The sequence below is a fragment of the Microtus oregoni genome, unplaced genomic scaffold (assembly GCF_018167655.1).
Source record: "Microtus oregoni isolate MIOR12 unplaced genomic scaffold, Mior012 000021F_ref0000039, whole genome shotgun sequence".
NCBI lineage: Eukaryota > Metazoa > Chordata > Mammalia > Rodentia > Cricetidae > Microtus > Microtus oregoni.
Genome location: NW_024543080.1, coordinates 28,824,987 through 28,842,254, shown reverse-complemented (window position 1 = coordinate 28,842,254; position 17,268 = coordinate 28,824,987). Strand labels below are relative to the sequence as shown.

At 36.5% G+C, this 17,268-nt stretch overlaps 1 protein-coding gene across 1 annotated transcript in view; it reads right to left on the bottom strand.

Moving 5' to 3' along the window:
• Pds5a (PDS5 cohesin associated factor A) overlaps positions 1-17,268 on the bottom strand; it is a 101,808-nt gene that overhangs the window by 18,159 nt on the left and 66,381 nt on the right. Inside the window, exons 18-25 of the mRNA XM_041671205.1 lie at positions 15,621-15,726; positions 12,822-12,982; positions 9,301-9,424; positions 8,087-8,245; positions 5,411-5,479; positions 3,693-3,829; positions 1,052-1,175; positions 635-839 (exon numbers count right to left, since the gene is read on the bottom strand). Of these exons, the coding sequence (XP_041527139.1) occupies positions 635-839; positions 1,052-1,175; positions 3,693-3,829; positions 5,411-5,479; positions 8,087-8,245; positions 9,301-9,424; positions 12,822-12,982; positions 15,621-15,726 (1,085 nt within the window). The remainder of the gene's footprint in view (positions 1-634; positions 840-1,051; positions 1,176-3,692; positions 3,830-5,410; positions 5,480-8,086; positions 8,246-9,300; positions 9,425-12,821; positions 12,983-15,620; positions 15,727-17,268) is intronic.

The following is a 17,268-nucleotide window of genomic DNA, read 5'->3' as shown; positions in this document are numbered from 1 at the left end:
CAGTGCTTCTCTATGTAACAGCCCTGGCTGTCCTAGATCTGGCTTTGTAGAGTAAGCTGATCCATCTGCCTCTGCCCCTCAGAAATGCTGGGATTAAAGGTGCTTGCCATCACAAACAATTTAAAGCTAAATATGACTCCAATACAAGATTTCAGTTTCTACACATACTACAGCTACAATGACAACATTCTACAAAGTTAACCATTTTAGGATAAACTTCAAAGAAATGTGAGTGCTCTATCTGATGTACACTGTGAACTACTGTGGTTGTTGGCACGTAATTGGCCCTAATAATCTTATAGGAAGTGATATTATTAAGAGGTGAACCCTTGTTGGAGGAAGTGTGTCACTGTGGGGGTAGGCTTTGAAGCCTCATATATGCTCAAGCTATGTCCAATGTCCCAATTCCTCTTGTCTGCAGGATCAAGATGTACCTTCTACTCCTCTCTCAGCTCCTTCCAGCAAAATGTCTGCTAGCATGTCACCATGTCCCACCATGATGATAATGGACTAAACCTCTGAAAACGTAAGCTACCCAATTAAATGTTTTCCTTTGTAAGTGTTGCCATGGTCATGGTTGTCTCCTCACAGCAACAGAAACCCTAACTAGGACAACTATCAAGTATATACATACCGGTAGCAATAGGGTTCTGTTTAATGTACTCCCTGCGTATGCTGATGTTCTTTAGTAAACACTGGCGTGCGTGTGCTCTTCTTTCCTTCACAGGATCTTTGGCACACAAAGCAAAGATCGCCATATACTCCAAAGGGAGCAGTAACTTCACAAGTGCTTTATGAAGCTTCTGGGCAAATATTTGCCTTACTTGGTAGCACTCATCCTGTATCAGAACAAAAACAAAGATACACAAGATGGGTAAAAATTGGCTTACATACAGATGCACTTTAAATGATGATTACTATGAAACAATAGCAATAATCTCTTATTATGCATATTCACATATCAAATGAGTCTGTACTCAAAGCAAAGTAAACACATTCAACTTTGAAGACAAGGACAACTTTGAAGTCAAGAAAGAAGTTTTCCACTTACATTAATAACAAGTGCACAAAGCTGGAACTGTTCTGGGGTAATAATTTCATGGTAACAAGGTTCCTGAGCAAGCTTCATTATGGCGCTACCAGCAGCTAACCGCAAGCGAGACATATCTGATTTACTATAAACAAACAAACAAAAAACAAACATTTCTATAAACATCATTATCACATAAAATTCTGATTGTTTCTTGAGTGTGAAACAGATAGTAGGTAACTTAATATGTATGTAAAGGCACTGACTTTGTGTCTATGGACTCAACCTAGAGGAAAGGCTCCAGTTAACTATGGTTTCTACCCATGGTCTACATTCAAACTTTCATTCAACAAAGCAAGTCTTCTTATTCTACCAAACAAACTACTTAGAATGCTAAGAAAAGCTATTTCGTCACAATCTGAATCCCTTGTCAATTACACTATTAATTGTGAAATCTTGATTTAAACAAACCAAATAGAAGCCAATCATCACTTTAAAACTATTGTCACATATATTTATACACATATTTATGACTCTACATTAATCTCACAGTTTATAAGTAAAATAGGCAGACAATTATAAAGTACCAGATGTTTCAAAGGAAAAGACAAGAGATTAGACTATGTATGTGTATATATATATATATATATATATATATATATATTAATGGTTATTTTATCAAGTTTCATGAATGTGGATATGTCAGTATTAACATGTTTAAAAGCAAAGATATAAAAAGTTTCAGAGTTCTACAAGGATGGTACCAACTCAGAGGAGAATAAGTACAGAATCCATTTTCTTAATTCCCACTACACAAAAATATTTATTTTCAATTCAATGGAGAAAAGGGTATTACTTAAATTTATATCATGTTACTTAGTTTAGATTTCCAAATAGTTAAACATTTTTTTTCTAGGTCAACTCGCAATATTTAACATTTAGCTCCGGTGAGGATTGTGCCTATGTATCACTGAGTTAAGAGACCTCATTACAAGGCATTTCAGTACACTGTAAAGGTATGCCAAAATTTTCATTACTGACAAACTAGCTCCTTCTGTTGGCTTACTCGCCATGAGAAAGTTGGGCTTTATTTTATTTTTGCATATTGCTTCAATTTATCAAAGCATTAAACATAATATAACGAACTAGTTGTCATATATAACACTTTCATGAGCAGATTATATAGTTTTTGGAGGAAATAACATATCTTAAAAAAACACACACACAGCAGTACCTAGTATCCAACAGTGTTGGGGACTGTGGACCACCAGAGAGACCCTGAATTTCTTGTGAACAACCTGTTTTCCTCTGCTCTGAGCAGCCTGCAGTTGCTCTGATGGATCTGCAGATAAAAGATCCCGAGAGCTGGGGAGTGGCCAGAGCCCTATATAAGCTGCCCCAGAGCACAATAAAGTGGGCATTCTTGTATCAAGGATGTCCCTGTGGCCCCATCTGTCTGTCTGTCTGCCTGTCTGTCTCTCTGTGTGTGTGTGTCTTTAAATTTTCAGCCTAGTGACCATAGCGTGTAATGAGTAGAGCGCAGAACAGAACCGGTGCAGTTTTACACAACAGTACTTAATAAATACCGAATTCATGAAATAAAAAATAGCCGTGTCTGTCCTCTCATGTAAATTTAAGTAAAAATCACGAGTTATGTTTGTTGATGCCCTTGATATAAAGTATTTGAAAGAAATAAGGAACCTGACAATTTCCTCAAATAAGAAACAAAAAAGAGACACTAATTTCACTATACTGAAAGGCCAAAATTAATTTACCCATTTTCCCCCCTTTTGCATCTATAAACATTCCTTGAACTTATTGGAAAGCTTCTACTCCCCCCCCCCTCTTTTTTGAGCCACTATTAAAAGCCATTTTAATATCTTTAAGCCATTCCACTTGTTCAATCACATTACAGGGTCATCTGTCTTAGCTACACTTTTCATAGTGTTACAAAGAGTAGAAATTCAGGTGTGTGGTGGTGGGGCTTCCCTTTAATCCCAGCACTTGGGAGGCAGAGACAGGCAGATCTGTGAGTTTGGGGCCAGCTTGGTCTACACAGTGAATTCCAGGACAGGTTCCAAAGCCATTAAAAAAAAAAGTCTCAAAAATAAAATTACATAAAAAATTTAAACAAAGCCGGGCGGTGGTGGCACACGCCTTTAATCCCAGCACTTGGGAAGCAGAGGCAGGCAGATCTCTGGGAGTTCGAGGCCAGCCTTGTCTACAAGAGCTAGTTCCAGGATGGGCACCAAAGCTACAGAGAAACCCCGTCTCAAAAAACAAAACAAAACAAAACAAAAGATTGGGAGTACAGTGGGAGAGTGCTTGCCTAACACCTGTAAGACTGTGGCTTTTGTTGTTAGCACTGGAGTAGGGAGAGGTAGGTACAAAAAAAAATTTAAACAAAAAGCAGAAATTCAACAAATAACTGTTTGATCAGTCACCAAATATGAATGTTTACTAACACTGAGATGATTATACGTCTATTAGAAGACACTCATAGTTTTCGGAAATGATGAAAAAAGGCTAACATTCTTTAATGTATTCAACAGAGATAACTCCTAAGCTTATAGTGCAAGGCTAACACTCAGTATCAGTCAGGAAAAGAACAGTAGGCAACTCTTGCCCAACTTTATGGTCAAGGAAACTAGGAAGAGCTCACCTGATCCTCTTCTGTTCTGTCAGGTCACCCTCACTAACCAACATCGCTGATAATAACCGAAGAGTTGAATTGGCAGATTTAGACTGGTTGTTTTTCATACCCAACAGCCACCTTACCAGAAGTTTAATTGCCTGTACCTATAAAATATTAACATGCTAAAAAAAGAAAGCAACTTAAAATTCCAATTAGGAGAAGATTATTTTCAACAAATTTGATTAATGACACTACTTATCCTGATCAGCAGATACTGAGAGAGTAACACTGAGAAAGAACATCACTCTGTTCAACCTGAAGATGCACTTTTCCCAGAGCTGTACATGTTGCATCTCCAACAGAGGAGACAAATGGTTCACACTACTACAGTGGTTACTAGAGACCAGGCCAGTGTGAGGAGGGAGGAATGGGTGCTAACTGGTACAGCAATGTACTTGGAAAGAATTAGTAATTTTTGTGGCACATCTTTAATCCCAGCAGCCAGGAGTCAAAGACCAGCCTAGTCTACAGAACAAGTCCCAGGACAGTCAAGGCTATACAGACAAACCCCATCTCAAAAAACCAAAATAAATTTTTATTTGTTTATTTGAGCATCTCTCTACAAACCCCTGGCTGCCCTGGAACTATACAGACCAGGCTATCCTAGAACTCAAAGAGCTCCGCCTGTCTCTGCCTCCTGAGGTCTGGGATTAAAAGCATGTGCATCAAGTAACTTCAAATATAACCATAAGTGGATAATTAGGGCTAAGAATGATTAACTGGCATTTCCAAGGTAGCTAGTAGAGAGGACTGTGAACATTTCCAATACAAAGAAATGACATATGCTAAGAATCTCCATAAAAGTATAGTAAGTATCAGCCCAATATCTTTAAAAACTTAAAAATAGTCACTAAACCAATGTTGATTAAAAATAACTATTTAGAGGCTTTTGTATCACTGTAGTATCAAAAACTGTTGACTAAATCAGGTTTGGTTCATCTTAAACATCTTGACTAAAAAGGTGTTTACAGGGCTGGAGAGATGGCTCAGTGGTTAAGAGCATTGCCTGCTCTTCCAAAGGTCCTGAGTTCAATTCCCAGCAACCACATGGTGGCTCACAACCATCTGTAATGAGGTCTGGTGCCCTCTTCTGGCCTTCAGGCATACACACAGACAGAATATTGTATACATAATAAATAAATAAATATTAAAAAAAAAGGTGTTTACATAATTATTTGTAGTCTTATTTACTAAAAGACTATTTCTCCCATATATGAAAAGCTAGTTAAAGAAGTAATATTATTTTGTATACTTTACTAGCCATCTGACCAAAATACACAATTATAAAATAATAAAAAAATAAAAAACAAACAAAAAAACCAAAATAATATAGGCTTACACATAATGAAAAGTATAGGGCTGTACTCAGTGTTAGAACACTGACCCAGCACCAACTCAAACCCTTTAAAAAAAAAAAATCAACGGCAACTACAATTCTTTAGAGAAGTATTAATTTACAATGAATTTACAAATAGAGCACATAGGGTTTCTCAGTATCAATAGGGTGACTTACAAGCACATGTCACTCTAGCTTCAGGAGACCTGCACTCATGTGCACATGCACACACACTGCCCCATCCCACAGTTACTAAGTAAAAAATAAAGCAGCTCACTACAGAAAGCCCGGGATACCCACAAGCATTCCTTTATCAACATAAAGATCATTAAGATCTACCCAAATTTACCTTTGCTAGTACTTCAGGAGAAACTTCCTCATCTGGAGACCACAATTTTCCATTCTTCTCACCTGTTGACTATAGACAATTGAAGAAATTGTTTTTTTCATGTGGAGTAATATACACGTGAAAATATATAGATAAAAGAACTTAGAAATGGAGAACAAAATTAGCAGAGTCATACTTTCCAATTCAAACATACTATAAATCTATAGTAATCAAGATCGTGGTGTAAGAATACTGATACAAAGCAATGGAATAATGAGGAAAAAAACCTTTTTTATTAAAAACACTTTTATTATAAAGGTCAATTCATTCTTAACAAAGGCACACATACAAAGTTGTGAGAAAAGAACAATTTTTTAAAAAAATGGTGCTAAGAAACCTGGGTACAGACAAATGAAGCCTGAAGCTAAACTGTCCTACCAAATATAAACACCACCTAAAAGGAAAGCATACTAGGCTAAAACTATAAACTCAGTACACAACACAGGAAGAAATCTTTGTTACCCTGCACTTATTAAAAGAAGGGGAATTATAAATAAACCTTGCTGGTGTAGTGGTGAATGCCCGTAATCCCAGAACCTGGGAGGGAGGCAAAGCTGGAGCTCAGCCTTTGTTACACAGAGAGTTTGGGCTCAAACCAGGCTACATGAGCCCCTATCTTCAAAATACCAATTTAGCCCCTTCACAAAACAACTGAAAGTACTAAAGAACCTGAGCAGACAGCTCTCCAAAAAAACACACAGATGCTAAATAAACACGCAGAAACCATTCTAAATACTATAAAATAAACACACCCTTAATAAAAAATTATTTAATATTTATTCTTTCAAAAATCAAAACAGCCATTCAAAAAGGAGGTAAAGAAACTGGAACCTTCAGAATAGGTTGGTGAAAATATTAAAAATGAACAGACACTATGGTAACCAGTCTGGTGATATCTAAAAATGTTCAATAACAAATAATCACGACTCAGAAATTTTACTTTTAGTTACTTATCCAAAAGATCAGAAAATATTCTGATTGTACATATTAGCATTAATTACAATATCAAAAGGTGAAAAACAATTCCAAATTGTTAATTAATAAACAAAATGCAGACAACACAAAGGAGTATTTTCAGCAGGACAAAAAATACATGAAATTTTGATCAATACCATAACAAAATGAATCTAGAAAACATGCCAAGTAAAACAATCTAGGTTATAAAAGGACAAGTATAGACATTAAGACAGCTAGACTGAATTCATAGAGTTAGCATGTAGAGGTTCTGAAGAGTTATGCAGGGGAATTTGAGTACCGTGCTCAATAAGCATCAGGGTGTTTCTATTTGGGAGGATAAATAATAAACCTATTATGATTGCCAGCGCAACAGCTCAGGGAGAAAAGGCTCAGGACGCTGCCAAGCCTGACAACTTGAACTCAATCTCCAGGACCCAAATGATGGAAGGAGAGAGCTGACTTCCATCACATGCCCTCTGACCTTTACAAGCTCACATATGCACTGTGGTACAGCCCTCACCTAAATTAAAAACATGTAATAAAAACTTTTTAAAAAAGTTTGTGAGTGGTGGTACATGCCTTTAATTTAGCACTCAGGAGGAAAAGTAAGGCAGATTTCTATCAGCTTGAGGCCAGATTGATTTATACGGTGAATTCGAGACCAGCCAAGTAGAGCCACACCTCTTTTTAAAAAGATAAACAAACAATAAGGCTGAATATGAGATTTAATTCCTGCACTTGGGAGTCAGAAGCAGGTGGATCATCTCTATGAGTTAAGGCCAGCCTGACCTCCATACACAATTTCAGACCAGCGGGGGCCACACAGTGAGACCACGTCTTGAAAAGCAAAATAGAAAACTAGCGCAGCAGATGGATGAAGAGAGGAAGAAACTAAACAACATCGAGGGTGGAAATATGAATTATGTTAATAAAAAGTAGTTTAGAGTGCTTAATGTTACACTAAAAAGAATGACATGCCTAAATGTGCCTTGTACTTGAACCTTCCCTAATTCTGTGCTGTTAGATTCCTTTAAAAATACATTATGGGTGCTGGAGAGATGGTCGGTGATTAAGAACAATTGCTACTCTTGCAGACAACGAAGGTGCTGTTTCCAGATATATGCTATTTCCACATGATATCTCTATCTCTAGTTCTAGAGGATCCCTTGACTTTTCCTGGCCAAGAAAAGTAGAGCATTGCATATGGTGCAGAGACATACATGCAGGCAAAGCACTCAACACATAAAATAAAAATGAATGTCAGGGGTAGTGGCACAATGCCTTTCACCCCAGCATTCAGGAGGTAGAAGCAGGCAAGATTTCTGGGCCAAACTGGTCTGTAGAGGGAGTTCCAGAACAGCCAGAGCTATAAAGAGAAACGCTCTCTTGAAAAACAAAATGGAAAAAAAAAAAGAAACTTTAAAAAAGAAACTATAATTTTAAAGTGACAAACAGTTGTATTAATAGGGTAAGGTTATATTAATAGGTAATTTTAAAACTAGTACACAATAAGGGTTAGATCCTAGAAGGCACATCAGTCACCTCAAATCTAACATGTAAAACATGAACCTAGGCTTAATGCACACTCACCCCACAGATATTCAAAAGTAAATGTTTCTGTGATATACAGACAGCCTTAAACTCTTGACTCTAAACTGAATAAATAAATTAGAAACTTACCCTGTCATTCATCAGAAGATCTTTAACAATGAAGTTTGCCACAACAGATTTCATTGGGGAAGCAAACTGATCTGGTGCTAACATGGAAATGTGGCCAAGTGAAACCAATGGAGTGATAAGTTGTTCTGGTACATCAGCATTCAGACTCCTGCTGAGTGGCTATGAAAGGAAGAGAGAAGTCACCAATTGGTTTTAAGCATTTAGATGTTCTACAGTCGTTTTACCATGTACAAGTCAATCTGTTTTCCTGATTTAAGTGATATGATCATAATTAATTTTAAGAATTCTAGGTATTTGGTTATTTTACCAGTTTATTAATTGCAGTTCAAGAGAGAATGGCCTCCACAGGCTCATATGTTTGAATGTTTGGTCCCCAGTTACTGAAATATTTTGGGAAAGATGTGGCCTTGTTGATGGGCTTTGACATTTCAAAAGCCTGTATCTCCATTTCTCTGCCTGCAACTTACAAATAAGATGTGTATAGCTACTTCTCTAAGCCCATGTTTGTCTGAAAGCTGCCATGTTCCCCACCATGATGGTGATGGACTAAACCTCTGAAACTGCAAACAAATTCCCAATTAAATGATTTCTTTTGCAAGTAACTTTGGTCATGGTGTCTCAACACAGTAAAATATCAGAGTAATTAAGACAATAATAAAATTGAAAAAATACGAAACAAAGATAAAGGGCAAAAATAAAGTCCAAATAAAAGAAGTAAGAATTAGGACATCAGTCTTTTACCAAATCTGCATTATTTTCCAATTCTTTGTGTCTAATTTGCTATGCTGGTGGATTTTTATGTTGAGAAAGTATTTTAAATAACACTGAATAATAAAAAAGTAAAGGTTCATGAAGTCGTATCATCTCGAATCCATAATAACAGGGATGCCTTTCCTGAAGCAGAGTCTGTCTGCCCAAGGATCATCTACTTAGACCGTCAGGTATGGTTGTAGATACTTAAGCAAGACTGTCAACAGTCTGTGTGTATAAGCCAGAGTGGAAATGACTAAAGGTAAGGAGAATATCCTCTAATATGAAATATGTGAGCCTAGATTGACAGCTGGAATAGAGTGCTGAGTAGACAAGCGCTCTGAGGTGCTCGCACTGTAATGTAAGAACACATGCAAACAGGTTTATAGACCTAGGCTCCAGCCTTACCAAATGACAGAGACTGAGACAAACCAACGGGAACACATTCTATGTAGTAGGTATACCTCAAATATCTGTGCAAGCTGGACTTCCTTATTTGAGAAGATGGCATGGATACAGTGCACAGCCTGTTTAGCTTGGTGTGGAGTACCCCTCTTTGCCTTCTGATGTAAAATGGGAATTAATGTTCTGCAAGAAATAATAATACAGTTGTCATTTTTGGGAGCATATAAATCCTAGGTTTCTTTTTATTTATCATTTCCCCTACTTAATCAGATCTGTTCAAAGGCTATTTTAAGTAAATAATTTTCATTTTAAAGCTAACTCATGAATATAGGAAAATAACAAGCTACCCTTAATTAATATTCTACTTGAACCAGGGCATATTCACATTTACCTTCTAAGAAGATATTCCTAATTTTTCAGTACCCTTTTATAATTCCCTTCAGTTTTTTTTTTTAAAAAAAGCCATGGAAAATCAGTAGTAGAAAGCCAAGTTTTATTAAACAGCTGAAATGATATCAGTGAGTGTAAGTAAACACAGTTACATTCAAGTTCGGTAAAATGAAATTAAACATTTCTAATAATCATCTAGTACGTGTACGTGTAGCTACCATTTGAGGTATTGTGAACACATATTAATTCAACTAACGACTATTAATTCCTGAAAAGAACTATTATTATGGCTATTATTATAGCCATAGCAAGGATGAGAAAACTAAAACATAAAGATATGGAAAATGGGGGGCTGGAGAGATGGCTCAGAGGTTAAGAGCATTGCCTGCTCTTCCAAAGGTCCTGAGTTCAATTCCCAGCAACCACATGGTGGCTCACAACCATCTGTAATGAGGTCTGGTGCCCTCTTCTGGCCTGCAGGCATATACACAGACAGAATATTGTATACATAATAAATAAATAAATATTTAAAAAAAAAAAAAAAAAAGATATGGAAAATGCCAAAAGTAACACAGATGGGAAAAGGTGAGACTGCATTCAAAGATGAAACTGGATTTTGAAGGTAAAGATCCATTAAAAAGAAAAAAAACCAAACAAACCCCAATTTACTTAATCACTACACTAACATAAAAGATAAAACTAAAATTCTTTCCACAAAACAATATGGGAACAAATATAATAAAAAACAAAAACAAATGCTGGCTATATGGCAAAACATGTGGAGGAAGGAAATATTCTCACAAGAACCTACAAAATAGGTACATGTATGAAATAGTTTCTTCCTTTTATTTTCCTAGCCTCATGGACAGACCTCACCACCAAATGCTGGGGACACCTCACAGCTTTATGCATACACTACCATGGAGGCACACACCCAGCCTTAGTTTCAGCTTTCAGGATAAATATAAATACTTTTATAATCAGATGAAATCTGCACAGCAACAGAACTCTACAACAAACATTTGTTATAACTTCAATACAATTTTTAAAAGGTGTCATTTTATATACCAAAAACTTGATGCCATCAAATACAAAGGTCTACTTTTAACAATATTTAACTTTAACAGCAATATTCAAGAGCACAAGTCATACACATCAACCTAAAACCAAAAAAAGTCTGAAACATGATAGTCAGTATAAATCTGACATGTTTATGAACATCTCAAGCCTATCTCCATGGATAGTCAAACTAGGAATTTCCATGTCTAAAATAGCCTTGCTAGCCTGAACACCATTTGTTTTTTTCTTCATAATTTCACATCTATAAGCTCACTACTATTAAAACTGGTGAACAACTAAAGAAAATACACTTAAATGTACTTTATTCTCACGATCATTTTCTCCATTATCAATTACCAAGGACCTAATAAATATTTTTATGATGAACACTATTTAATTGTTCTATTTTTCTTTGTTGGGACAGGAAGGTGGTAGCTACTAAATTTATACCAACTTGAAAAAAATGTACAGATTAAAGGATGCATCCATCATAAATACATTAAAATATGTAATTATGTTTATGTGTTGGTATGTGGGCATGTACACTTGAGTGCAGGTGCCAGTGAACGTCAGGAGTCAGATCTGCTGGAGCTGGAATTACAAGCATTACAAGTGCTAGGAAGAAAGGTAGTATTTTCTGTAAGAGCAGAGCAGTGTGTGCTCTTAGCTGCTGAGCCACATTTCCAGTCCCAGAAGATACAATTTTGATTAAGTACAGGTATATAAAATTATTTTTATAAAAGCAAGCCTGAAGTGATATAAAAATAAACTAATCTTTCTTTCTTTCCCCACACCTTTGTTTTGTTTCTAGAGTGCTAGTATCCAAAGGCGCTACCAGGGTGGTTACTGACATCTTCATACTGTTTTTGCTTTTTTGTGTCTATTCCTTTTATCCTCTTAAGAACAAAAGGTTTCCTTCTTTGATCCTAAAGTTAACTATTCCACCTGTATCTATTTTTCCAGTGCTTCTTTTGAAACAGCAGTCTTTTAAAAAAGGTCTTGCCTTAAAATGTAGAACTATTCTAAGTCTGGAGGAAAATGTCATAAACCACATCCTACTGTGTTAACTTTTTTCCTTTTCTGTACACAGGGGTTTGAACCAGGGAGGGACTCATGTATGTCGAATATGTATTCTCCCATTGAGCTATGTCCTTAACTCCCAAATTCCCTTAAAAAAAATTACTGAAAATATTTATGTTCTGCCGGCCTGTGTGCCTGCACACAGAAGAGAGCACCAGATCTCATTATAGACGGCCACCATGTGAAGGCTGGGAATTGAACTCAGGACCTCTGGAAGAATAGTCAGTGCTCTGAACCTCTGAGCCATTTTTCCAGCCCTAAAAGTCTTCTTGCCTGGGATTGCAGATCTGTGACAAGCCTAACCATAATGACCCTTTCATTATATGTACAGATACATAAACAAGATCACTTTTAGACCACAAGCTCTTTGAAGACAAGGACTGACAGTGTAGACTTGTATCACATGAATTAAATTTAATAAAACCTTACGAGTCCATATGTTCTTTAATTACATTATGAGACAAACCTTACTCGTATTTATCATGAATTATTTTAACATACAATGAACATCTGATGCAATGGATAATATCAACATGTTCTTCTATGTCTCCCTCCTTTACAAGTATAATCCTAAAATGCCAAATTAAAATATATGAATGTACTTTATTCCCATAGTCTTGTCACCTTTATCAATTACCAAGCAACTAATAAATATTTTATCACGAACACTATTTAATATCCCTTATGATGAACACTATTTAATTATTCCTATTTTTTTGTTTTGGGACAGGAAGGTTACAGCTCTGAGCTTATAGTCAATTTGAAAGAAAATAATATAGATTAAAAAATTAAATTAATCATAAATGTAATAAAATATTTAATTCATTTCCTTCTAAACAAACAGTTGTAGCTTGTTCTTCTACTTTTATCCTAAATGTGATAGATACAATGAGGCAGGGAGGGGACAGAGAGACTAAAGGAGACAGAAAATCAGCACGAAAGTGGAAGTTTTTTTTCTGTCCCCATCTTCCTCCATAAAAGAGAAATCAAGATTCAATTGCCCACAAACATAAACTTTTGTGTTAACCGGGTTAAAAGAAAATATACTCACGATCGTATCTGGGGAAGGTCTGTTTCTATTTTGTGGCCTGTGTTCCTAAATATTTGTATTGCAGCTTCTGCTACCTTGTCATCTTCCATTCTTAGGCACTGTAACAAGGACTCATATGTTTCTGCAGAGTGGAACGAGGTAGGATGTGTGAAAGACAGAACCTGGAGGAATAGATACACCTTTAAGAGTACAGCTCTAATCTATTAAAAAGGAGATTTCTTTCAACCAATAAATGTTCTGGTATACATATGTTAGTACACCACATAGAATACATATTACATATTTTAGCTACCAATACAGTTACTTTTACTCATGAGGCATTAATGAAACAATGCATGGTGGCTTAAAGTCATTTCCCCAAGATAGCTAATATGCCACCTTCGATGTAATCACTTAATCTCTTGATTATTTCTGCCACATAGAACAAAGAATATCTTCTTTTAAAAAGAAAAATCATGTCTATGCATGTTCGTGTGTGTGTGTGTGTACACATGTCTAGGCTCATGCCTATAGAGGCCCAAGCAAATCTTTGGGCATCACATTCAGAAACACAGTTCTGTTCGAGACAGGGCTTCTTATTGCCCTGGAGCTCACTAGGCTAGAATGGCTTGCGAAGTGAGACTCTGGGATCCTCCTGTTTCTCGTTCCCCAGTGCTGGGATTACAAGCATGCTACAAAGCTAGGCATTTTTATTTGGGTAGTACGGATCAAACTTAGGTGCTCATGCTTGCAAAGGAAGTTCTGACAAAATGGAAAATTTTGTTTTATGTGCACTAGTGTTTTGCCTGAATGTGTGTCTGTCAGACAGTTGTGATCTGCCATGTGGGTGCTGGGAATTGAATCTCAGTCCTCTAAAAACATGTTAAGTGCTGAGCCATCTCTCCTGCTCAAAGGCTCATTTTTCTCATGGAGAGTGATAAATATATTTAAGTAAGAAAATTTTTATTTGAAATAAAAGCACCAAGTTTTTTGATTTTTAACAAAAAACACAGCTTTTGGCTGTCAAAATGATGATCTATATAGAAATGTCAAGTGAAATCCTCATAGAAAGTTCATATCATAATTGTCAACAATAAAGACATAACTATGCACTTTTAATAACAAACATGTATTGGACACGAGCCCTAACCAGTCTCTACCATTAAGGAACTTATACCAGCTAAGTTGAGAAATGGCTACATTATCTTCATAATGTGGGAATGAGGCTAGCTCCTATCGGATACAAGAGCTAAGTAAAGAAGTAGAAAATCGACAGTCCATCTTCATGTTCTTAAAAAGTAAACATTAAATACATCATAAAAGTACAGAAATGGGCTCAGTGAGGTTTTTTACTTGCAGAAAAACTAGAGAAATCCATTTAAAAACTGGACAAAAAGCAGTAGATTAAACTCTGTGCTAGACACATACGAGCAGGGCTCTGGGTTTGATCCCTGGCACCTCCACTGTTCTCTTCAGCACACGTCTGTCTTTTCTTTATTTTGTCTTGTTGTAATTTCAGTGTATTTTTGCCTCACCCTCTGTACTCGATTCAGTGAGAGCTCCATCCAGTGTTGTGGTTAGACAAAGACACACTTGAAGTCCGTGACAACACTGTCTTGCTCCCATGTCACTCTGTAACGTGGAACCAATCCTTTCACTAGTCCTGAAAACAATTCTTATTTGCAGTCACAGTAAAAATTCTTGAGCCATACCTGGGTCTGTTTTATAGGTAACTGAATTATTTTGCATTTATTAAGATCATCAATAGCATGCTGGGCAGTGGTGGTGGTGCATGACTTTAATTCGAGGCCAGCCTGATCTACAGAGTGACAGTCAGGACTACACAGTAAAACCCTATCTGGAACCAAGCCCCCCCCCAAAAAAAGAGATCATGAATAGCTTTAAAATGTCCCAATCATACAGATGATGTCAAAAACTCCAGTAGTCAGTCAACGACCTCAGATACAATTTTTCTGAAAGATAACTCAGGATTATTTGGCATACATGGTCATAAGTAGAGCAGGAATGCAAAAAATAATCAGAAATAATATTTCATTTAAAAAGATTTATTATGTACATTGGGGTTCTGCCTACATGTATGTCTGCGCGTAAGGCAGCCAGGTCCTTCGAAAATGTAATTATAGACAGTTGTGAACTGCCAAGCAAGTGCTGGGAATTGAACCTGGGTCCTTTGAATAACGGCCAACTGCTAAGCCATCATAACTGCTGAGTCATCCTTCAGCCCCCATATACAGATCTTTTAAAAAAGATGCTACAGTATTATGTAAAATGATTTTGCAAATTATTAAAAACTATTTTAAAGATGCAAAAAATATTTCTATAAGATCTAATTTCTACATAAATAACAGAAATCATAGTACCTGGCAGTCTGAGAGGTAGAAGGATAAATGAGAGTTCCATGACAGTTTGGGCTAAAGAATGAGAGTCTGTTTTATTTTGTTTTGGTTTAATTTTTAAACATTAAAAGAAAGGACGTGCCGGGCGGTGGTGGCGCACGCCTTTAATCCCAGCACTCGGGAGGCAGAGGCAGGCGGATCTCTGTGAGTTTGAGGCCAGCCTGGTCTACAAGAGCTAGTTCCAGGACAGGAACCAAAAGCTACGGAGAAACCCTGTCTCGAAAAATAAAAAAAAAATAAAATAAAATAAAAAAATAAATAAAAGAAAGGACGTAATTTCTGCCAGAAAATTTTCATTTTTTTTCATAATCTAAAGTATAGTAAGCCTGCTGTTGCATATCCTGAAGGGAATGCCATTATGAATCTTTGGAAATAAACAGAGATAAAATTGTTTTAAAAATACCTTAAGCAGTTCAAGTCCTGAGCGAATGGCTGAATCTGGACTTACACCCTCCTCTTCATCATCTGCTGTCCCTTCTATTGATTTATTCATCAATTTTACTAGTGCACTATCAAAAGAAGGAAATGTAAGTTAGTAAGTCTGCTTGAATTAGTAACTGGATCCCAACTGAAATATGATAAGCATAGAGAATCTAAAAAGACAATGGTCAAAGAAGTTTCTGTAGCATGACCACTTGATGGGTAAGCTTACTTTTAGGTGACCCTCCCCAAAATGTAATGTGTATATAATAGTAACAACAATGACTAAAAAATAAGCTATTAATATTAGCTATTTCAATATTCATTTCTACATATAAAGAGAGTTAGTAATTGGCAAATGGCCACTCCAAACAAAATTCAGACACTAGGGCAGGAAGATGGTTCAGTGGGTAAAGGTGCTTGCTAGCAAGCTTGATGCCGAGTTTGATCCATGACCCACATTAGAGATGCCAAGGATTATTGAAAGTTGTTCACTGACCTCCAAATTTGTGCTACATGTGCACATTAACACACGCAATAAATAAAAGTAATTTAAAGATCAAATTCAGCAGTGAACAAATACAGGGAAAATAGTGTTAATTTTACTAGCATCAGTAATTCTAAGAAATTATAACCAAAAGGTAACTAATCAGAAACATGCTGTATTCATAAACATGCAAGTAGATAACATGAAACTGTAAACGAGTTATCTTTTCCATATATTTCCCACCACAAAACAGAATAATAACTGATTTATAGAATCACAGTATCTAATAGAATAGATCTATTTGTTTGAGACAAGATCTCACATGTATCCCAGGCTGACTTCTCTTGGTCCTTCCTGACTCAAGTCTCCTAAGTGGTAAGATTATAGGTGTCTAGTTACTTTCTCTAAGTAAACTAATACTATTTAAAATAAAAACAAATACAAATTCAGGAATGTAGTTTTTATATAGACTGCCAAACTTGTCAAGCTCTGGGTTTGATCCTCTATGCCACACAAAATCGGGTGTTGTGGTGCTTGCCTGTAATTCCAGCTTTGTAAGGGAACCTAATGTGGGAGTCCTGCCATGAGTTCAAGGCCAGCATGGGCTACACAGTGAACATCAAGTCAGCTAAGGTTACACAGCAAGATGCTCTCTCAAGAAACAGTTAGGGATGGGGGTGACGAATGGAGTGAGAAAGATTCTTTTCCTTTGATGCAATAACTGTTTCAATCAAATTATTATGATTTGTTTTATCAGATAGGGTCTTTGCATATTGCTCAGACTTGCCTTTAACTCAGTCTTAGTGATCCGCCCGTCTCAGAGTAGCTGGGACTAATGCACACCACTCGCGGAAATCAAACAATGTTTGCTCTTGCTGAGACAGGGTCTCGCATAGCCCAGGGTGGCCTTAAATTCAATGTGTAGCAGAGGATAGTCTCTTCTCTACATGGTAAGAGCTGGAATTACAGGCATATGTTACCATTACTACTTCTAGTAGTAAAGAATTTATTTGTTTAAATACAAAGTATGAACCTGAAGTGTGTGGTACACAATTGCAATATCACCACCTGAGAAGAAAATGCAAGTATAGAGAGCCAGCATGGACTACAGAAAAAGTAAAATCATGAGATGTGGAAAGATGTC